The sequence below is a fragment of the Grampus griseus genome (genome assembly GCF_964374135.1).
Source record: "Grampus griseus genome assembly, chromosome: 7".
Taxonomy (NCBI): domain Eukaryota; kingdom Metazoa; phylum Chordata; class Mammalia; order Artiodactyla; family Delphinidae; genus Grampus; species Grampus griseus.
The window spans coordinates 50,035,742-50,059,782 of record NC_139001.1 but is presented as its reverse complement, the minus strand read 5'-3'; the positions used below and the strand labels follow the sequence as shown (position 1 = coordinate 50,059,782).

General features: G+C 36.0%; 1 protein-coding gene across 2 annotated transcripts; it reads left to right on the top strand.

Moving 5' to 3' along the window:
• The first annotated feature begins 1,336 nt into the window (after nt 1-1,336).
• DUSP19 (dual specificity phosphatase 19) lies at nt 1,337-22,938 on the top strand. Of its 2 annotated transcripts, none has more exons than XM_082658947.1 (4): nt 1,337-1,673; nt 6,608-6,654; nt 13,858-14,010; nt 19,551-22,938. In XM_082658947.1, the coding sequence occupies exons 1-4, from the start codon at nt 1,448-1,450 to the stop codon at nt 19,803-19,805; spliced, it is 681 nt and encodes a 226-aa protein (XP_082515073.1). In that variant the 5' UTR covers nt 1,337-1,447; the 3' UTR covers nt 19,806-22,938. The 2 variants fall into 2 exon arrangements, with proteins under 2 accessions (XP_082515073.1, XP_082515072.1); XM_082658946.1 differs by having other exon boundaries at nt 13,976-14,010; nt 19,551-19,669.
• The last annotated feature ends 1,103 nt before the right edge of the window (nt 22,939-24,041 follow it).

Here is a 24,041-nt window from a genome sequence, read left to right as displayed (position 1 = left end):
TTGTGATGAGAGCAAATGGGATAATGTGTGTAAAACATCATTAAGCACCTGACATATAACACTAAGAATCTAAAAACTGCTTATAAGCACAGGACCTAGCATGTAGTATGTGCTCAATAGCTGGTAAATTTTTTGATCATTTTATGATCAGAATTTATCATTTTGTGATAAATACACGGAATGATATATGAGAGTTAGAGTTGTTTTTGATGAACACGTGATGGTTTAAATGATGCAAAAAAGTTCTTCAGTTCTTCATTTTAGAATGCCCTGTAGCTAGTCTGGGCTGATTTATCACTCTTTTCAATATGGAGAAATTTGGTTTATTTTAAGTCAGTTTCAACAACAACAAAAATTTTAATAAATTGTTGTGAATAAGTGTTCTCTAAGTGCAGCTTCACTTTATACATGTGTTTATACATTGTGTCTAAGCCCATATAAAATTGCATTTTAAGTGGGGTAAGAAAATTTTCTATTTAAAGGAATCTTGTGACTTCTTTGGTAAAACATATCATCCTTTTCTAATCAAAATCGTTCTATAATTGATCAATTTTGTAAACTTGGATGTTTGCATCCCCAATTTCTGAAATTATGTATGAAAAGACTTGCGGCCAATGCCTCTCATAAACAGAGTGTATATTTATTGCATGAAGACTTCTTCTGCAGTTTTACTGATAATGAAAATGTAGGCGAGAAGTTAGGGGAAAAATGTACTAAGCTCTTATTAACCTGCAATATAGGAACATAATTAGAAAATTACTTTTGCAGGTTTCATTTAAATTGTAACCTTGCAAGTCTGCACAACAGTTTTTTGTTTATGTTTTTAATCTAGTAAATGTTTCTCTTGGCAATAACATCAGAAAGAAAGAGTGTGAAACACATAGGAAGCGAGGAATAACTTTCAACGTCTGCTGTAGCCCCCCGGATTAGCCGAAAAGCAGGCGGATAGGCACGGTTCTGCACAGTAGGAAGGTTTGCACTGTGACTCCGCAGCTGTACTAGAGCAGGAGGGATACCCAGGTCACCACAAGCAACACCGATCGAGCATATCCAGAAAACCACTGCTTTTAATGAGAGAGGAAATGTCAGCCTTCTCTCCCATTAAGTCTTATATTTTATCATTGGGTGTGAATAATAAAGCTAGCTTTAAATAGCAACAGTAAGAAAACTCTTTGAAGGGTAATTAATTTTCGACCAACCGGAAGGAGAAACAGCATCCAATCGGCGCCCGTTTCTCAGTGGCCAATCAGATTTCCCCTTACATTGCAGCGCTGGGAAAAACGGAGCTGGACCCTTGTGACTCCCAGCGTGTGGCTGATACAGTTACCTGCAGGACAGTGAACTACTGAGGCTGCATTTGTTACTTGAACATTAAGAGACTAGCAGTTCGGTCGTTCACTGTGCTGGCTGGATTTGCTTGTGTTTGTTCTTAGCCACTGCTCATGTAATGCACTCCCTTAACCAGGAAATTAAGGCATTCTCCCGGAATAATCTCAGGAAGCAATGCACCAGGGTGACAACGCTAACTGGAAAGAAAATTATAGAAACATGGAAAGATGCCAGAATTCATGTTGTGGAAGAAGTAGAGCCGAGCAGTGGGGAAGGTTGTGGTTATGTGCAGGACCTTAGCCTGGACCTGCAAGTTGGTGTTATTAAGCCATGGTTGCTCCTGGGTGAGTATATTGATTTGCCACTAAGTTATTGAGTTCATTTAACTATATTAATTAACGTTTTCCTCCCTAATAATAATAGTCTGTACTATCAGCTAAACTGCTGGAAAATTGAAATGTTTCCTTTTTCGGATATGGAACTTACACTAGCTAGCTACACTAGCTAGTCAGGGATGTTTCTGCTCCACTATATACATAAGAGGCATAGATTCTAGTAACACATAGCACCTGATATTTGAATTTTCTAAAAGCTTTCTTCCTGTTTTTCTAACTTCTCTGGAGGATAACACATTGATGTTGTATTTTCTTGGATAATAAAAGGATATAGCCTTAAAGATTATCAAAGTAAAAAGAATGCTTTTATTAGGCAAAACTACAAGTGACAGGGGTTGAAGTTATAGAAAAGTTAATATTTCAAAAGGCAAATGCTTTTTTGCCTGCTCTGGGGTTGCAAACCATATGGAGTGCATGCCTCCTGTGGCCACATCTGTTCATGGTGTCTGTTTTTGTAGTGTTAAGGAGAAGGTGGACTGATATTTTATAGCTATGAATCTGATGGTTTATGATTTCCTGTATTACGGAAAATACAGATTCCCTATACAAAGCATAATCCACAAATAACAAATGAAGCACAGTTATAAAAGTACAAGCTTGTTAGCTTGGCAAGAATATGATACGATATTCTTAAAAAATAGTCAACAGTGTTTTAAGTAGGTTTGAATTATTTTTGATTTGTGAATAGAGAAATTAAGACTTGGAAAAATCAGTGATTTGTTAGTATTTATACAGCCAAGCCTCTCCGGAGTAAAAAGAGCACTGAATTGGGTGTCAGAAATGGCCAGGTATTATGTGGAGTGCACATAGCATCTCACTCCTTTTAAAAACTCTGTGAAGCAGGGATCATCAGCTCCATTTTACAGATGGGAACTGGATTTAAGATTGGTTAAGTAACTTGCACAAGCTCAAGTCTGATACACTCCGGCTCTCCATTGTTACATAGACTGACTCAGGGAGTCCAGGCTTTTAGCCATGCTCTACGTAAAGCTAGATGAGCTAGTGAAAGTCATTTATTCTATTTGGTCCTCCAGAAAAGCCATCTGTAAAGCTGAAGTAACAGTATGTGCTTATCTTATAGGGTTGTCCTGAAGTTGGAAAAGGTTTTTGAAACATATCAATTGCAGTATACATATGAGTTGTTATTGTATTATGTATTATATGAATTGTTACATGACCTGTCTTTTCACCAAATAAATATATCCAATTAGTTTCTGCAGCCCTGTGAAAAAATGAAGTGGGTCATTTAGCTAGTCTGGAAGGTGCACCCAGGATTTGCACAACATTTCTAGGAGAGGAAATAAGGCACATGTTTTGGTTATTTGGCTTCCATTGTAGTAATAATGGTTTAAAATAATTATGGTAGAATTAAAAAATATCATTCACCCTTTCAGAGTTTTCATGAACTTCACTTATTTTTTTATCTAGACTTATGCAAAGTGAGCTGATCAAGGTAGTGTTCTCAGATTGGCATTGGAACCCTTCCAGGATCTTGAGCGAGTGCTGGGAGGGACTTCTGAGACTAGTCCTTATATGGTCGCCTCTTTGGACCAGGAAATGGGATAATTTCATCAGGTACAACCTCCTTTCTTCTGAGAGGTAGATAGACCTTCTTCTGCCCAGTTACAAGGGACTTATTCTGAGGGACCTATGGATGGTTACATCTAAAGTTCTTCCACGTGAATGATGCAGGGGTTGTTTCTAGGTTGCTTCAAAGAGCTTCCTTCATCTATTCAAAGCAACACAGCTCCCCCCTAGCACTACATGAAATTAAATTTTGTTTTGGGTGGGAAATAAAGAAAATAGAAAGCTGTCAAAATATAATGTCTTTTTCAGTTAGCTCATAAATTCACCCAAGCTTCTGCATTTCAAAAATCTTACATAGGCCCTTGAACTACCTAACAAGTTGATAAAAGATCTTAGTCAGTGAATATTTTTGTCCTAGGTTTTGCAAATTATATTTTTACAACAAAAATCACTAGGACTTTTCTTATATCCAACTTGATTTGTAAAAGTGAAAAATTCCATTTCTCTTGGGTAGTTAAAAGGGTACAGTTATTTCTTGTTATGTCCATCCTGTTAAGAAATCCCAACTGGTAACATTTTGAGATCTTTGCTTCAATTCTAGGTGAAAATCTTGGGATCCTTTATAAGGTTGTAGAGGATTTCTGATATCCTGGAAGCCCAGTATTTTTAGGAGGCAAATAATACATTAAATTTGTATAGCTCTTAATTTTGTAAAATTCTTTCACAAATATTATTTTACCTTATCCTTATAGGAATTTATGCTCCTATTTCTATCCATTTATGAATGTTTACTCCTACAAATTTTCTCAAAACATTTCTCTTTGGAATATTATTTATTTCCCTTTTCAGTAATGTAATAATATCTTTTTGGTTTATTTCAGTAATAATTTTTTTGTTTAATTTTTTGATGATGAAAATAGAGATTTGTAAATCAAGACATGCTGCACCAGAATTTATGCAGTATTTAGTATTTTCATTAAAAAAGATCTCTTAAAAATAGAAACAGGATTCTGGAGATCTTACGTAGCCTATTTTTTATGATACATATATTATGATTGCAACACATTGAACTTGTTAGAAGACCCAACTCCAGTAGCACGTAATATACTTTCTAAATCAGTTACTTCATCTGTAATATTTCCTTAATAATTCTTGGCCAAGGTCTTGAATATTAGTGGTTTGTGTCATTGTAAAATATAACTGTAAATTATTATTATTATTATTAGACTTCTTTCTTTAGTTGTAGTCCTATTTATCAACTTCTTTTTCTGTTATTTAAAAAATTGCCATACTGTTAAAATTGATTTGCTATTCAGTTCTATTAAGTTTAACACAATTATAGATCCATGTTGCCACTGTTAAAATCATAAAATTATTAAAATTGATATTTGTTTTAAAATCTCAATTAAGATAGTTTATAAAAGGATAACATTCTGCTTTTTCAAAACAAAGATTTAAATAACACATTGTTATAATGATTTATAGTGTTTATTTCTTTTAACGATAAGTGTTTTTCCAACAAAATTTTAACGCAAGACTGCAACACAAAGCAATCATTTAAAATTGGAGAAAAGCTGATGTTTATGTCTAGAATTTAGAGAGAATTAACGTGAACTGAATACTACCAAGTATTAGATGAAACATACAAGCCAATTACCTGAAGTCCATTTGTGCTGACTAAAATTATTCCCCCACACTATTAAAACTCATGTAATTTTCCTATTGTTTGAAAAGGCAGTGATACAAGTTGATTTTTGGTCTCAAGAACACTAAATTTGTACCAATATATTCATATTCTGGAAGTCATTTTCAAAATATAGCAGCCAACTCTGGAATATAACTGACCTGTTCTGTTTGGTGTGTGTGTGTATTTAATGGAAATAATGAAAATATACAGGTTTGATAAATATAATAATGAAAGTTTGGGGTAAGAAAAGAAAGAATTTCATTCATGCATGTTTCTTTTTTTTTTTTTTTGCTATTTTAAGAAATAGGCCATGTAGAATTATTATTTAAAAGATAACATGCATATTAAACCACCAAATTTCAGTTAACTTATTTGAACCCATTTCTCCCCCTGGAGATGAATAGGACTTCCTACAGAAAACTGAGAAATTATTTTTAAATTATGAAGTATTTCATACGTGTAAAAAATTACAGACTACACTATAACAGACAATTACATACCCACCATCCAGCTTTAACAAATGTTAATATTTTGATAGGCTAACTTTTAAGTAATGTTGAATGTAGACTCAGTAAGGAGCCTGTGAGCTTCGTATTACCAAGAGAATATTGGCCAACCAGCATACTTGCTGGCCCTCCACCTACCTAAAGTCACATAATAGAAGCTGGCAGATTTCCCAGGTGGATAAGGTGAGAAAAGTGTTGTTTATAGAAATGGAACCTAATTCAGGAAAGTAAAATACTTGAAATCTTAATATAATAAATGCCCTATTTTTTCAGTTGTGTCACTCACTTTATTTTAACTAGTTGTTCTCATGTATAATAACCTTGCGTATTACCTAGAGTCATTTTCCAAGTGTGAGAGCTCTAGAAAGCCAATTTTGACAGGAAGAAACTGGAAAAGGATACAGCCCTAGTGGTACACAGAACGTGGGTGGAATTCAATAGACCAGCAGTGTTTGCTCTAAGCTACTGGGTGTTCCCAGACCAGCTGGCACTAAATCATTTTGTGGGTGTCTTTTTTAAAATATCCTTTTTTAAGTTACAAAAGAAATAGATATTTATTGTAAAAAGTACACATGAGCGTAAAGAAAAAAATCACCTATAATCCTACTGTTAACATTTTATTCTGTATACTTCCTGTCCATTTTTAAGCATATACATAGTTTTTGTTTTTACAAAAATGGTTGATGTTTTGTAACCTGCTTTTATCACATAATATATTGAGAATATATTTCCATGCCATAAATATGCTTCTACATTTCTCATTTCAAAGGCCTGTATATATTTTCACTACATAATTGTACTATCTTTAATATAACCCAACCCCCATCATTGGGTTTGGTTGGTTTTTTTGTTTGTTTTGTTTTTATAGAGTTTATTTTGTATTACAGACAACACTGTGAAGAACATCCTGATAGCTAATCTTTGCAATATCCAGGACTTTTAGGAAGAATTCCTACAAGTCAGATTTCAGAGTCTAAGAGTATATATAAGATGAATATTTTTTGATGAATATTCCTGAATTATCTTTCAGAAAGTTGGACTGAGGTCCTCCCAAGTTGCATTTCTTAAAATAAATGAATAGCTAACAGAGTTGTTGCAAAAATTAGATTAAAAGTCAGGATGATTATTTTTATATTCAAGGTGATGTTATTTATTTCTTATAGGGTCACAAGATGCTGCTCATGATCTGGATACACTGAAAAAGCACAAGGTAAAAAGAAATGCTTCAGGTCTGGCACTGTGTATAGGAAGTATTTTCATTGTTACATTTATTTAGGAAAAACTGCATAGGTCCATTTCAGAGTTGGATAGGTGAGATTTGGCTATCATTTTAATAAAGTGACAAAAATTATTGCACTTAATTCAAATATGTGAATTTGTAATCCATCTTTCCAGTTTTATTTTCTCTCAATCTCCCTTTACTTTTCCTCATGAAACTGACTTTGGAGGCACTTCTTCCTGCTTCTGCTTATGTAGTTCCTCTGTGTGGAATAGACCTTCCCCTCTTCTCTTCTTGTCCAAGATTTACCCATGCCTTGAGTCCCAACTCACATACCACTTCTTCCCCAATGCTATCTCTTCCCACCTTCCCCCACACAACTGATGTGATTTATTACTTATTTCAATATTTACTGAAAAAAAAATTATCCATCAACTATTTTGTTAAGCACGATTTCAGGGTCATGGAATTGCTGTGGTTTGAGGAATGCAAAAGGTTCTTGTTCACATGAAGTTTATGATTTGAGGGGCAGAGAGGGAAGAAAGACAAATAAGCAGCTACAGTACAGTGTATTGTATGTGTTGATGGGGATGTGCAGGTGCTATGGGAGAGCATAGGAGATGATGCCCTTAACCCATGTTTGTTTGGGTTGGGTTGGGGATAGTAAGGTCAGGGAAGTCTTCCTGGAGGAAATAATATTGAAGTTTTGCTCTGAAGCGGGTGAGGAGGGAGCAGACAGAAAAGTGTTCAGATAGAAGAAATGGCTCTGTGAAGGCCCAGAGACAAGAGAAAGGCTGATGCTTTCAGGAACAGAAAAGAAGTTTAGTAACCCTAGAAAAGAGAGTGTGAGAAAGAAGGGTACCAAGAGACAAGGCCAGAGAAGTAAGCGTGAGTCAGATCACAAAAGTCCATGTAAGCCAGAGTAAACTGTTTGGAATTGATACAAAAGACAGTGGAAAGCCTTTGAAAGGCTTTATGGAGGGAAGTAACAGGATCAAATTTGCATTTTAGAAAGATGGATGGTTAGAGGCAGTGTGGAAAATAGGTTGGAGGATTGCTCAAGCTAGAGATGGGAAGACTAGTTTTGAGGCTGTTGCAGCAATCTGAAAAAAGATGATGGTAGCTTAGATTAGGATTCAGTGGGGGTAGAGAGAAGTGGATGGATTTGAGGGGTTTTTAAGAGGGTAGAATTCTCAAAAGTTAATGATTGACTACTTGCAGGACAGAGTAGAAGGGGGGGGTGAAGTTGAGAAAGAAGGAGGAGTCAGAGGTGATATTCAGCTTTCTTGGGTTACTAAGTAGTGTTGGTGTCGTCCCATGAGATAGGGAACAAAGTAGGGAGGAGCAGGTTTTGCAGGAAAAATAACGAGCTCAATTTTGAATAATTTAAATTTCAGATGCCGTGGATAATCTCAGTAGTGTTATTCAATAGACAGTGTGGGTATATGGGGTCTGAAGTTCAGGAGAGAGGTAAAAATAGAGATTCAGGAATCTTCAGCTTATAAGTAGTGATTTAAATTGTTGGAGTAGATGAAATCACCTGGGGCAAGGTGAGCAGAGAAGAAGGCCTACACCAGAACCCTGAGTAATACCAACCTATAGGGAATAGTCAAAGGAAGAAGAATCTGCAGTGGGAAAGGAGGTACTGTAAGAGTTTGTAGGAAAGTAAAAAAATTGTGGTGTCATGGAAGCCAAAGCAGAGTTCTGTGGAGGATAGAGTCAGCGGTGTCAGATGCTGCCCAAAGTTTAAGTATTGTTGGGACCGAATTACAACAGTTGGACTTTAGAACAAAAAGTTGTTGGTGACTTTAGTGGGAACAGTTTCATTTGAATTGGAGGCCCAAGCCAGATTTCAAAAGATTGAGAGGTGGAGGAAATGATCACACCAAAAACGTGCAGAAGAGAGCAGGAAGACCCATAGGTGATGATGAGATCAAATGAGGGAGATGGGAGAGTTTTGAGTGTGTATAAAGCTGATGGTAGAGAAAGGAATTGAAAATACAGGAAAGCAAGAATTGTGGCTAGAGGGCCAAGAAAGTGTGGGCAGTGTGACCCCAAACACAGGTGCCAGAATGAGCCTCATAAAGGATGTGGGAGCACATCATGCTCTGAATTAAGAAGGTAGAAGGAAAGGGTGAATGCAGGTGTAGGCGAAGTTGTTAAATTTGATGGTAAGGTTTGATGGAAAGGGTTCCTATGTGATGACTTGTCTTTTTACTGTAAAATGGTAAGTGAGGTGATCTACTGGGAGTCGGGAAGAGGTGGTAGGGTTGAAGGTTATTAGGAGAGTAGGGAATGTTTGAAAGAGCTGATATGGGGAATGAGGGAGAGAGCCTACTAGGGAAATATAGTTGCTAAGCATCACTAAGGTACAAGAGAGGTTGGCTCTCATGAACTAATGGTGGCATGAACTGCAGTATTGTGTGAATTTTTTCCAGCCGTGCTTAGCAGTCTGGGTATAGAGGGGACTTTTACCAGTCAGGTGCAGGGGAGGTAGACCATGGACTATAAGCTGAATAACAAAGGAAGTGAAGGCAAGAGGCGGCTGATAGATAAAATAGAAAGATCAAGGAGTTGATGGTTTTTGTGAGGTGTAGAGGGAATAACTGAGTGGAAGATGGAAAAATAAGAGTGGGATACCTGAGTTAATGGGATCAGAGCTGGATCAGTCCTGGGCATTGGTCTTGCAGAGGTGGTGAAGGAGAGTGGTGATGAAGGTCATTGGCGATGAAGTCGTCAGGGACCTGTTAAACCCAAGTGGAAATTGATGTCACCCAGGATAATGGTAGGACGTGGGGTAGGACCCAGAAAACTGAGGGTCAGGTGCCCAAGGAATGCAAGGTATAAAATGGAATAATCAGCTTGTATGAATCTCAAAAGAGCAAGGATTTTTACTGGAGGGTGGAAAAGAAGTGATTTGAAAGAGGCAGGGAGTAGCCAAAAGAATGCAACCCTGCCTCTCACCCACGATGTAAGTGGGGTGCTAGGCCCTTTTCTAGTTGCAGGGGACATAGAAATGAACAAGCAGTAAGGTCCTTGATTTTAAAATATATTTTCAGATGAGAATACATTCTCTGAAAGAATTGAAACAAGGCAGTGAGAGGAGTGGCAGGGGAATAGGCCTCTGAGGGTATTATATTTCAATTGAGACCTTAGGACAGAGTCAGCTGTGCTTAAATCAGGAAAAGAGCCCTTAAGGCTGAGAGAACAGCAAACGTGGAGGCTCCTGGAAGGAACAAGTTCAGTATGTGTTCCTCCCTTCTGGTCTCATAACACTTTGTTCTTCTCCTGTAGCTCTTAGCACCTCTACTTTTTATTATTACTGTCGGTGAACATGTTTTCCCCTCTATTATTCAGCAGACTTCTAGAGGATTAGAGACCCTGTCCTACTCATCTTTCATCCCACAGCTCTTAGAAAAAGATTTGATTAAATTGAGGCTGAAAATTTTATGTGATAAACACTTGCAATTAATTTCTTCAAGGAAATAAATACTAACGAATTCACTAACTAATTTGATATGTTTACTAGTCAATGTACTTATTTGTGTTTAAATTGGACTCCCCTCGTTTTATTATAATAATAACTGCCTGACAATAAGAGACAATGGCCTGAAATTGCATAAGGATATGAGAATGACTGTATATCCTGATAGGAACCCTCTTAGATCAATATTTCAACATAAGTAGAACATGTTTTAGAGTCTTGCTTACATGAATAAATTAATATTTCTCAGGGTAAAAATGGAAATTAGAAAAACTGATAAATCTTTTCATTGGCAAGTGTTTTATTATCTAGGCCCTGTTATGATACACTAGTTCCAATTCACTTTCATCCTGGTGATGTGAACCCAGCTGCTGTTTAAAAGATCATTCTGTCTCTGTATAAAAGATCCTGTTAGATGCCTGGAAGAAGCAAAAGTAAGCTGAGCAGCTGAATAGAGGGTTTCTACAAAATCTTAAGGATGCTGTAAAACAAAATTATTGATTTAAATGCATGACACATTTCAAAGGGATTTCTTGGGGTTTAAGTAGAGTGCAATAACTAATAGAAATTCTCTTGTGGCAGATCATTTCAGAAATTTCTATAGGAATTTCATTGTAATGTTTAGATATGGTAATAAGAGTTGTTTTATTAGTAAGGTACTCATTGAGTGCCTGGTGTATGCCCAATAAAGCATGAAGGAGGATAGAAAACTAAGTGTAACGTAAGATATTCCAAGTTGTTTACTGCAGCACTGTTTATAATAGCAAATTTATTGAAAACAACCCCTATTTCCATAAGTAGGGAATTGGTTAAATGACCAATAGTCCACCCACATGATGGAATACTATATAGCTTTTTTTTTTTTTACATCTTTATTGAAGTATAATTGCTTTACAATGGTGTGTTAGTTTCTGCTTTATAACAAAGTGTATCAGTTATACATATACATATGTTCCTGTATCTCTTCCCTCTTGTGTCTCCCTATATAGCTTTTTAAAAGAACACAAAAAAAATGGTCTCTAGATACTGATATGAAAAGATCTCCAGGACATTTTAAAAAATTAATTAATTTACGTATGGCTGTGTTGGACCTTCATTGTTGCATGCGGGCTTTCTCTAGTTGTGGCGAGTGGGGGCTACTCTTCGTTGCGGTGCACGGGCTTCTCATTGCGGTGGCTTCTCTTGTTGCGGAGCACGGGCTCTAGGTGCGCAGGCTTCAGTAGTTGTGACGTGTGGGCTCAGTAGTTGTGGCTCTCAGGCTCTAGAACGCAGGCTCAGTAGTTGTGGTGCACGGCCTTATTGCTCTGAGGCATGTGGGATCTTCCCGGACCAAGGCTTGAACCCATATCCCCTGCATTGGCAGGTCCAGGACATTTTTAAATAGGGGGAAAAACCCAAGATGTTGCCTTTGTGTAAGAAAGGGAGTACATAAACTATTTGCATAAAGATACTCTAAAAGAATATACAAGAAACCAACAAAGATGGTTACCATATGGGTGGGAGATGATGGAGTGGAAAGAGGGTGAGAGCAAGACTTCTTAATGTTTCTTTTTTTTTTTAATAATGTTGTGATTTTTGAACTAGTTCAAAAGATAATTTTTTGATAATGCCTAAATGTGAGGATTAAGTGAGTTAACCTGTATGCCTAGCACATACTACCTACACAGTAAAGGGGCTATTCTTATTATCCCTATTATAAAGGGCATCACAAGGTCAACCATTGTTAGGACCTCCGTAACTGCATTTTGGAAATATGCTTGATTACTTGAAGGGTTTTAGGCTAGGTCCCCATCACCATCACCACCATGACCTGAGACTCAGTACAGTTCCTTTCAAGCATGATCATTCAATCAATATATATGTAAGTTGCATTTCCAAGCAGCTAAACTACCTAGACATTGGGTAGTTTAATGATCCACAATATTTGTAAAGCACTTTTACCTTTCAACAAGTTTCCCCAAGATTCTCATTGGGTCGTCTCTGTAATCCTGTGATGTATAGGGAAGCTATATAGATACAGATATATCCTGTAAGTGGTCAGAACTCATTTTTGGTCTTTTGGGAATGCAGAATATAGTTCTAAAGGTAAGGCAAACACATCAATATTATAAAACATTGGCACATCTATTAATTCAGGGCAGAATCATGTAGTCCTGGCCAGAAGTCCACTTGGAGTGAGAGAGTAGCTTGGCACAGTCAGGTGGGATTTCACTGGGGAAAGCAGAAGGACATTTCAGACTGTATCTTCTAAAACTGTTCTTCCCTTCTTTCTAGGTTCTTCCATCTCCTCTCTATGTAAGAGTCTCTCTTGAGAAGATCTGAGTTTTTTTTCTGTTTTCTTCTTTCCACAAGGCACTTAAGTTAGTAAATAGCCTGTGGCCTTCTCTTCATGAGGCCTAGTTCCCTGTGTGTCTTAATACTCTTTCGATTGTGGACCACAGAAACCTGAGCGAGGAAAGAGAATGTGTAATGATTTAGGGGGCTCTCTGGAACCTGAGGGAAGAGAGTGGCCATGCCAGAGAATAGGAGGCCATCCAGGACAGCCTTTCTCTCCCCCTGGCACATGGCCCCTATCTGCACATCTGTGTTGTTCTTCTCATTTGGGAGCAGAGATCTTTCAGCTTCCCTGAGCACTTAATAGAAAACGGCTGTTCTTAAATCTCCCAAGTTTGTGGATCATTCTAGCTGTCTCACACACCTATTTTTTAAATTCCTTGAGATAATCTGCTCAGTCTAGCTTAAGTCAGGCGTCCACCCGAAACCAATTAGCTGTGCTGAGGGAGGGAGTGGGACACAGCCAGAGTCATAGCTGGGAGGATGGTGGGGGCAAGAGAGGCAGGCTGGACAAGTACTCTAAAATATGATGAGATACAAGAAAATACCAAGGTCAGGCAAACCCTAAGATCCAAACTAAGAGAGACAATAAGTTCAGTGAGAAGCATGTCCTGATAAGAAACAGGGACTCATATTTCTGGTCTGTTTAGCCTTTGGATTCTCTTAATAGACTTTCCACATGGCTCCTTCCATTTGCTTGGTGGACTCCAGGAAAGGAGCCTGAATGTATAGATGGATGAGGAGGTTGCTTATGTGTGCCATTTAAAAGAAAATCTTTCATGACCATCCCACCTTTCAACCAGACTAATTCATCAGAATTTCCGGGTTTGAGACCCTGTGGCATTGATATTTTTAAAACGCTTACTGATGGTTCTAATGTGCAGCCACACTTGAGAACCACTGTACTTACAAAGAATACAAGAGGAAAATAGGGAAATAATTATTGAAAGGGAAGTGGTGTGCTACTGATGCACTTCCCTTACGTCAGTTTTTATATGGACATTAATTGATTTATTCAATAAATATTTTAAGTACTTTCTGTGCTAAGGTCACTGTTCACTCACAATGCTTACTTACAATAGTGAGTAAGCTAAACCTGGTCCCTGCCCTCATGGAGTTTCTAGTACAGTGAGGGAAATAAACAGACTCTCAGTGGTAAGGGCTATAATGAGGCAAGTAGAGGGTGCTTTGGGGGTATATAGAAATAGCACTTCTGGTAAGGGATGAGGCAGTCAGAAAAGGCTTCCTGAAGGAAGTGTTATTGAGTCATGCTTAAATTGTTTATTCTTGTTACAGCTCTCAACATCTCAGTCTCTGTTTAATTAACCTAATTCATGAGAATTTTTAAAAATCATCCTTTTTTTTTTCCCTTTAAGGTGACTCATATTCTCAATGTTGCATATGGAGTTGAAAATGCTTTCCTCAGTGACTTTGTATATAAGAGTATTTCTATTTTGGATCTACCTGAGACCAATATCCTGTCTTATTTTCCAGAATGTTTTGAATTTATTGAACAAGCAAAAATGAAGGTAAGTTTTTTTTTAATTAATTAATTTATTATTCATTTTTAGTTGCATTGGGTCTTTGTTGCTGTGCACAGGCTTTCTCTATTTGCGGTGAGTGAGGGCTACTCTTCATTGTGGTGCGCGGGCTTCTCATTGCAGTGGCTTCTCTTGCTGTGGAGCACGGGCTCTAGGTGCACGGGCTTTAGCATTTATGGCACATGGGCTTAGTAGTTGTGGCTCACGGGCTCAGTAGTTGTGGCTCGTGGGCTCCATAGTGCAGGCTCAGTAGTTGTGGTGCATGGGCTTATTTGCTCTGCCATCTTCCCGGACCAGGGCTCGAACCCGTGTTCCCTGCATTGGCAGGCGGGTTCTTAACCACTGCGCCACCAGGGAAGTCCGTAAGTTTTGTTTTGATCCACAGTTCTTCAGAAGCAGATATTTAAAAATATGGGTCCATTATCCAATATTTATTCTTTCTGTAATGAATATGTAGAGAACAATTATGAAATTTCCCCTTCAACAATATTTCATTAATTCCTACAACTATTTAGTTTTCCAGTTGCTCTTTTTTCAGTGAAATATTTACTTTTAACTTTAATTTCTCATATTCCTATGCCTTCCTGAGAAATATTCAGATTTAAAATTTTCTGCTTACTGAATTTTCCTGTGTACATAGGTATTGTGTTGGCCCAAAAGTTCTTTCCGGTTTTTTGTAAGATGTTATGGAAAAACCCGAACGAACTTTTTGGCCAAACCAATACGCAGGTTTCCTTTGATAGTTTCTAACCACCTGCCCTCTGACCACTTTGCAAGGTAATCAGGTGGACTGTGGGATAGAGGCTGCTCTAGTCCTGTTAGTGTATTTATGAAGATTAATATTCCTGAGATTGTATAAAAATGCTGATCAGAAGCTGTCCATTGGTTCCCTGACTTTAGAAGACCAACAAAAAATACAATACTTCAATCTTGGTACTGATCCAAGGCAGGGCTTCTAGGCTGGCTGTTACCAATAATTATACCTCAAAATGACATCATTTTTAGTCAGTATATAATTCTTACAAAATTTATGTTAGATAAATAGATGGGAATGTAGAAGCACTTACAGAGAAAAGTTAACTGTCCTGGAGCACCCGACAATTAATGACAGTTAATAGAATCCAACTTAATTAAATTCTGATGATCTCCCTTCTACCTTATCTCTTTCCCTCTCTCTCTTCCGTCCTTTCATTTAGTAATATTTATTGAGTGCCTTAGGTGCCCGGCACTCTTCTCGATACCCTTCTCTAGATTACCGGAAAAATGTAACACTTTTCTACCTTATTTAATAGCAGATATTTGGATGAAAGAAAAGGAGGAGATTTTCTAATTCAGAGCCTAGTATTGGCCAGTCTGTTCTCTTGTGAAAAATTTTACAGACTCTAGATTGTCACATTCCAGTGTGCCAGCTAACAGTGTTAGAAATAAAAGTGACAATGTTTCTGTATTAGCTGCTTTCCTAAGGAGATGTAGAATGTACGTTAGACGGTAAAGGAAAAATGTAGACATCATCCATATTCATATTAGAAGATATGCACATGTTGCAAATAAAAAGTGAAATGGGTAATAGTTAAGAAAAATGGTCCTTAGTTTGGGTTTCCCAAAAAACAGAACCTGAGCCAAGGATTAAGAGCTGCTGCTTCATTTGAGAGGTGCAATCCCTAGGCAGTGAGAGTGAGAAGAAAAGGAAGTGACTCAGGTAAGGATGAGAAGCAGTGTAAGATGATGTGTTTACCTTGCTGAACACAACTTCACAATGAGCTGACAGCGAAATAGCTGGGTACTTGGTAGGGTGGTACCCAAGACATCCCCAGGCAGGGAGTCCAAAGAAACTGCACCTCAGTAGATTTTGGGAGGGAGGGAAGAGAGAGAATTTATCTGCCTGGCCATCTGTCAGCTTCTATTTCCCATTGGTCAAAGTTTACCCATGGAGAGGTAACTAACCTCACAATTCCAGGTTGTAGCACCCCACCCCTTCAGCAGCCACCTTGAAGCCAAACCCAATGCCCTGTGGTGTGACTTGCCATCCAAGTTCAGAAGAAGCAAGAAAATCCAGAACTCAGGGTGTACCTATGCAGAGACTGCCATCGGGGAAGAGCCAGGTGTTCTTAGGCAAGCAAAACTTAATAGGCTTAAAGGCACAATAGGCAGTCAGCCACAGAGGTTGTAGTTGAGGTGGAGCAAGCTGAGGGTGAGATGATGGCATCAAAGGATTCCGAAGAGATGCATAAAATGTTTCTGCTACAAGATGTATTTGAATTCTGTAATATGTTCTAATTTCTCAAGCCTTATGTTTTTCACTGAAATCTTAGCCTCAGCCAATATTTCCTTACCCTGAAAACTCTTTATTGTTTAGATTAATACATATTTAGTTTTAGCAATAGAAGTCTTGAATTTTCTTCATTTTTTTCTAGAAGAAATCTCTTCATGATTTTGCCTATTGTATATGCACCTATTATTAAATGTGATTACTCAGTGAATTGCATATTTCAAAACTACCTTTCTAGGTCCTAGTTTGTTTTCGTCTTTTTACATACAGCTGCCAGATGGAATGTCTTCCATTTTCCCATGTCTTTCCTCATTTCTCTCTGTACTTATAAAACCCTGTTTTGTTTGGTTTCTCTGTCCTTCTTCTATCTCTGCCTAATGCATTATTTGTCCGGTTTATGCCCAAAGGGACAGAAATACACGAGAGGGAAGTAGTAAAGTAACCTCCATAGTCTCAAGAGTTCTTTCAGGAATATTTACTTGACCCCCTTTTTTTTTGCAAAAGGTTTTGTTTGTTAGTATGAAAATGTGTATTTGACATTCCATGTTTACTTTATTATTTATAAGATGTGATTTTAAAAACATGTAATTTATAACATTGTAGAAAAATTGGAAAATATAGATAGGTAAAAATTAAGGTCACCCACTTCCACCATATAGATACAACCACTGTTAGTATTTTAATATATTTTTCTATATATCAAAAGACCTGAACTTGACTAAGTTCATCTGTCAAAAAATATGAATTACTTACTCTAAGAAGATACAAGAGATGTATATTGCTGCCCTTAAGGAGCTGGCAGTCTAATTGAAAGGCTGTTCATAACAACACGAGAACAAAGCAAACTGCATAAAATGGAAATACTATAACATAATTCCTATCTATCTGCCCATAGCAGAATGGTGATTTGATTCTTTTAAGAGAATGTTTTCTCAGAAATGCAGAACAAAATTAATTTGCTTGCTTAGCAAACATTTATGGAATACCTACTCTGTGCCCAAAATTGTACTAAGTATTAGGCATACAAAGATGGCTTGGATATTCCTCCTGCCCGCCTCTCACGCAGAGAGAGACAGCCTTTTTAGAACAGAAGCCAAAGTTAGCTGGACCAAGAGAGGAGCAAAGGCCTTTCAAGCAGAGGACAACAGCAAGTGCAAAAGAAAAAATTTCTTTATGAATGATTTAATTGTCACTACTTTGAGTTCTGGAAAGGGGATATGAAGCTAGTAGTTTGTTTGGAAATACTTTCAAGGGCAATATGATACCCAAGGAATAATAAAAGGTAAATAGGTAAATTCAAAGGCTGTAGAAACTAACAGAAAAGTAGCTGTTTATATAAGGAATGTAAGAGGGAAGAAAATACTAACATTTTTGAACATTAGCTAAAACTGATTGCACCATGTATAAGATTGAAAATAAAGCTAGTTTCATTTTTGAAAGCATATGTATGGATCATAACATAGAGATAACTAGTATACAGTCAGGAAACATTAAAAATGACATGAGGCACCTCTTATTAAGCTTATGATTCCAAGTTTCTTTGGAATAGCTAATCTGTTTTGAGTTAAAAGAAGTTCATTAATACTTTTCATTGGTTACTGTAATATGATTTTAAAATGTCTTAAGTCTCATAAAAAAGCCATTATACAAAGTGAGAAAAATTCTGTATATGTAGAGTGAATATTTGTGTTTCGCTTTTCTTGTACAGAAAGTTAATATCTGGAAATGACTCTGAAATACATAAATATAAATAGACAATCTTATTTACAAAGCAGAAATAGAGACAGACGTAGAGAACAAATGTATGGATACGAAGGAGGGGAGCAGGGGTGGGATGAATTGGGAGATTGGTATTGAAATATATACACTATTGATACTATGTGTAAAATAGATAACTAATGAGAACCTACTGTATAGCACAGGGAACTCTACTCAGTGCTCTGTGGTGACCTAAATGGGAAGGAAATCCAAAAAAGAGGGGATATATGTATACATATAGCTGATTCACTTTGCTGTGCAGTAGAAACTAACACAACATTGTAAAGCAATTATACTCCAATAAGAAATTTTTAAAAAAAGGAAAAAAGAAAAAAATATATATATAAACAATTGAAATTGTCTTTTTGATATGAGGATTTAAAATATTAACTAATTTTCTTGTGAATGATCTGTGTTTCTTGAAATGAGTTACACTTGCAAATTTGTTACAGTAGACCTAGGAAAGGAATTTTGCAATAGATTTATGCATCTAAGAAAACTGCCTTGTAAAAGTAAAATAATCCAATAAGCCATAAACATAGCATTGTTAATGTGTACTTTGGGCAGAGAATTTTCAGTTGTAAGATTTTTTCCCCTTTTCCCTGTTCCCATCTTTCTTGTGTTGTAAGAAAAGAAGAATCAAGAAATGAAGTAATTAAAATGTCTGGTTCTGTTGGGTGTGCTCACTGTTCTCTACATTTCATTTAGATCATTAACTTTTTAAAGGCCTGAGATAAGCTAACCTGTATCAATGCTGATCCATCAGATCTATCACATTCATTATTAATGCAATATTACCCCCATCAGCATTGGCCTTGCACTGTGTCCCTTTTCACTTGTGAAGTATCATTTGCAAGTTACCTGAAACGTTTTTCATTTATTGACCTCATGCTGGTGTCTAATTACCTTTTCCACTTCACATTGTCATGAGCTATTTGTGTCATCATTTTACTACCTCATAAGTTTAACTATTTTTTAAGTCACTTCCCTCCAGAATAAAATATATCCAAGGGAAGAAAATTTTTTCTTTACTGATCATTTTACCATAGATTTCTAAGGAATGATACTAGTTTCTTCATGGGAGCGCTATGTGTACCTAGAATGTCTCGAGCTTTCTGTTTAGTTTATGATTATGGTTTTATTTATATTTCCACATACATTTCCTGTGATATTTCCCTTATTTATAGACTCGTGGCTACTAAGTTACTAGGCTTTCATGTGTACTTTACTAGATTACTTCAGTTTAATAAAAGGTAGTTTCAGAATTCCAAGTATATCATCAAAGCATTTCAATTCTGGGAGGTGGGAAGAGAAGGTGTTGGTTAATTGATTGATTTTCCCCATTCATTCCCTACAATGAATTGTATTTTGATGATTGAATAGATTGAATCAAATAAATCAATAAAGTGAATATTTTTATTTTATAATTTTAAGTAGTATAAGATTATATTATAGTCTCTCTTAAATGAATAATGAAGATTTTTGTTTGGTTTTATTATAGGATGGAGTGGTTCTTGTTCACTGTAATGCAGGAGTTTCCAGGGCTGCTGCAATTATAATAGGCTTCCTAATGAATTCTGAAGAAATCTCATTTACCAGTGCTTTTTCTTTGGTGAAAAATGCAAGACCTTCCATATGTCCAAATGCTGGTTTTGTGGAGCAGCTTCGTACATATCAAGAGGGCAAAGAAAGCAATAAGTGTGACAAAATACAGGAATTAGAAGAAACAACAGTTCCTGAGTTACATTCTAGCTGATGATGGACAACTGTAATTTCTGAGTTGGTCTCTAGAGCCACCTTTCCCCTTTTTGAGAGTAAACTAGTAGAAACTTCCTTCTCTCATGCTTTTTTCAAGTGGAAATAGAGGTCAATTGATTGTCCTAAGTTAAGGTAAAAATAAATTTTTTAAATTATATCATGTTTTCTTTAGTATTATAATATGTGATTAAATGCTTCTTTGATTTGCTAAGGGAAAATAACAATGTATTACCAATAATTGATTTCTGTAGAAAGAAAAGGTTTAAATTTAAAATCTATATTAAAGCATGAAAGATTAAATTAGTTGATTAAAACTTTTGGTAGTTTTCTATTCCAGCAACTGTTTCCATGAAGGAAAAAACTTGAAGTGCTACTTGACTTACTATTTCAGAGGGAGGTAAATTTCTTTGTGAAGAATTTAAGATTAAAAAACAATACCTTAAACCTCCCAAAAGAGGCAACCAAAATCTGAAGATTTACACAATATTTATGTAGCAGTTACAATATTCACAAGATTTTTATGTCCTTTTATGAAAATGTACCCACTTTTCATTTTGATTCTTTAATTTAACTGTATACCCGGTGTTTATTTTTAAAGTTTTTTGTATAGCTATTCTCTCTTACTTTATTGTGAGCTTATGGTTCTTTTATTAGGTGATTAGTCTCTTACATTGTATGCTTTTTATTCTGGGTCCCTAGCATTCTGTTTTTGCGTCTGACGTCATAATTATCTGATCTCCTTGGATCTGTGGGAAAGTGTTTTATACTAAAAAATCATTTTTAAAATGTGGTTTGATTAATGATCTGTTTTCTAGTTCAGTATTCTACTAGGGAACATATTTTTAAGGAAAGAACAGTTATGGTTTTGTAAGAAATTTTACATACATTTTTAAAAAGCCCAAAATCATTAACAATTTTATTTCTGGCCAGAGGCTTTGATTAGTTTTTTTTTTATTAAGTCTCCATATTAGCAAGGCTGAACTCTGTACGTTATGAATTTGCTTAAAGATATTCTTTTAATTATTCAAAATGTACTTAAAATTAATTATAATAATTAAGATAGAATTTATTTAATAGCTTTCAAGTAGACTTTCAAGACTTAGAAAATATCATTGCCCTCTAGATTTTATTAAGAAAGTCCTGAGCTCTTCTTAATTACACATTATAGAGAGCAAGCATTTTCCTATACATAATTTGGAAAGTGCACACTGAGCACATCTGTGCATTTGAGAAAGCAGGCTTTCTTATGCTGCCAGGAGCAAAAAGTAGAGATGATAAATGCAAATTATGTTTCAAGATTGCTTATAGCCTGACAAGATGCCATCATATGCAAAGCTATGAACTTTGCTTCTATTAAGAGGCAGCATAAATGTAATCAACCTTCTGTGAGCTGTTTGAAGCCTAACAAGGCAGACAGAATCCTCTTAAATATGAGACTGGTGTATAATACTGTCTTTATGGTCAATATTGCTGAGGGTTTGCTGAGTGAACCTTTTCCATTCACATGAAAGCATTTATTTAAATACATTTTCCTTTGTTATTGCTGTTTAGTTTTCAGCCATTAAATGTTGTGAATATGAAGCCTTAAATTGAACTTATTCCTTATGGATAGTTTATTATTTTTGTCTGTAGTTTGCGTAGTTTTTTCCTGTAGTGATCTGGTTACAGTACAAACATATCTTCTGTATCATCTACAGAAGTGCTTTGAGCATCAATTTTGTTTTCTCTTAACTGATAATAGTTTGCTGTATGTAAAATAAATCAGTAAAGGTAATTGTCTTTTAAATTAGGGGTACTATGTAAGGCAATGATGGGTCATACATGGAGCGTGTTTATTGGGCTTCTCAAGGATATGTCACTGTGTCATACCTAGTTATTTATAAAAAGGAATTTTATCATTATGATTCTCTGTCTCACATATTATAAACAGATCTCAAATATTCATCTGTTTCAAGGGAGTGGAAAAAGTATTTCAAGGATTTTTGGCCTCTATATTAAAATAGATTTTCCTATTTTAGAAAGTCCCCTTCAAAGGTAATTTCTCCAAAGATTCTGGAATGTAACAAGTATAAATCAGAGTATTGTCTTAAAACCTTACCCAGTGAATTAACTCAATGAATTAACACCTTTATAAGCAAGACCACAATACATTAAAAAAAAACAAACAGAAATGTAACACAGTTAATTAATTGATTTTGTGAGTTTAGCTAGTTGCTTTTTCTGCCCAAATCATCCTGAACATATTTAGTCACCCTGTAGTTATTTAAGAATTTAAAGCAGAAGATTTTAAAGTTTTATATTCTTGTGATACTTACAGTGACATTTTATGATTAACACATTTATGGTTCGTTGCCTTTGATATACTTTAAAAAAAGCTTATAGTTAAGCTTTTCTACTTCAAGTGAAACTTTGACTTACTGTTTTGTATCCATATTTATAACGTGCCCCTTATTGTTTCTAGGTATTGATATACTTTAATAAAAATAATAAATTTACTATTTCTTCAATTAATATCTTTAATTCTTTGAGGTTATTTGTTTTAAAAGACAACAATTATTTGCTGTCAAATCCTGGATTAAACAAATCTGTTGGCAAAACACAAAATTATACATTTTGGAATTTAAATTAGTTTAAGATCTGTGGAAATTTGATCCTCCAGCCACCTCAAGAAGTGAAAAGCTAAAGTCAGATCTTGTAATTGGAATTACTGTGGATAAATTGGCAGTGAAAATTCAATAGAATATTCTAGTAGTTTAAGTCAAGAGATACTGAATTACTCTCAGACTAAACTGAGATTTACTATCTTAGTAAAGCCTTCCCTGACCACCTTATTTCAAATTGCTCCCATCCCTAACACTTATATCTACCTTTCCTGTTTTATTTACTGCATATCCCTAATTATCCCCCAAATTATATATATATATATATATATATAAAATTATTATTTTTTTTTTGCAGTACACGGCCTCTCACTGTTGTGGCCTCTCCCGTTGCGGAGCACAGGCTCCGGACGCGCAGGCTCAGCGCGTCAGTTTTGTCAACAGTTTTGTTTTGCCTGGCATCCTAGAGGGTGGATTTCCAGCAAGTTCTTCCATATCTCTGCCATTCAGTGAGCCATAGCTTCACTCTGCAACAAGATCCATATTTCAACCCTGGGAGTCTTCTTCCTTGAACACTCATCCCCAGGGGTGGTGGCTGCTCTTTATATCTGCTATTCCTATGTTGTTTACTTCTTCCTTTCTTACCAATCCCTCATTACTCCAACCTATTATGGTTAATAAACTGTTATATCAAGCTTTTCTGGCCCAAGTTATTGTGTACTTTATCTCTCCTGATGGACCCAGACTGTCTAGCCTATAATTTACAGTCACATTTTTTAATAATTGTCCTTGTGGAGTGTTTCTGATAGCAGGTCAAGCTATGTTACAACCATGCAGATTATGTAATAAAAGCTGAAATGGCAACTAATGTTGTCAGTAATTTTTTGAGAGTCTAATTCTATCAATGTAAACAGTGTTCAGCGTAAAGTATAAACACAATGACCTGATTTTGTTAATGCTTCTTGTCTACAGAGTGATGAATTCTTCAAAGTTGAAAAAAAAGCACACAAATAGTGCAATTTGCTATTGTTCTTATGTTTTCACCCACTCTTCCCATTTGTATATCATACCAGCAGGAGAGGAAATTGCTTTCTTTGCTTGCGAGGAGTTCCCACTCCCCTCTTTCCACAGTTCAGTTATTCTACTAAATTTGTGAATCTACTTAATAATAGTTGTAATTAGTGCTAATGCAACTTCATGAACTCTGGGGGGTAAATGAAGACAGCTAATGTCTCATCACTAGAGATTTGTTTATATTTACCTCTTATAAAAGCAAATGCAAGCTTTTATAAGTGCTCACAAACAAAAAGTTCCCTATATCTTCCCCAGGATTGGCATACAGCTTGCTGTGTATAATTTATAGCATTCTCCCTTTCCCCTTTAAAAAATCTGGTATAATAATTGCCTATCTTCAGTTTTATGACACTCTAACAGCATGTCTTAAATATGACTGATCTTGCTTTGGGAATATCATTAGCAGTTTTTCTCAGTATTTCTTCAATGCATAAAAAGAACTTTTTTTCACGCTCAGGGGCTCCCCTGAAGACTCTACTTTTTTATGCAATAACTATTTTTTTTTTAGCATCTTTATTGGAGTATAACTGCTTTACAATGGTGTGTTAGTTTCTGCTGTA

What these genes read in the sequence shown, in the direction of transcription:
- DUSP19 (XM_082658947.1), top strand. Translation starts at nt 1,448, where the DNA reads ATGCACTCCCTTAACCAGGAAATTAAGGCATTCTCCCGGAATAATCTC. An exon ending in ATACACTGAAAAAGCACAAG is followed by an intron (nt 6,655 to 13,857) that starts GTAAAAAGAAAT and finishes TTTCCCTTTAAG; the next exon opens with GTGACTCATATTCTCAATGT. An exon ending in TTGAACAAGCAAAAATGAAG is followed by an intron (nt 14,011 to 19,550) that starts GTAAGTTTTTTT and finishes GTTTTATTATAG; the next exon opens with GATGGAGTGGTTCTTGTTCA.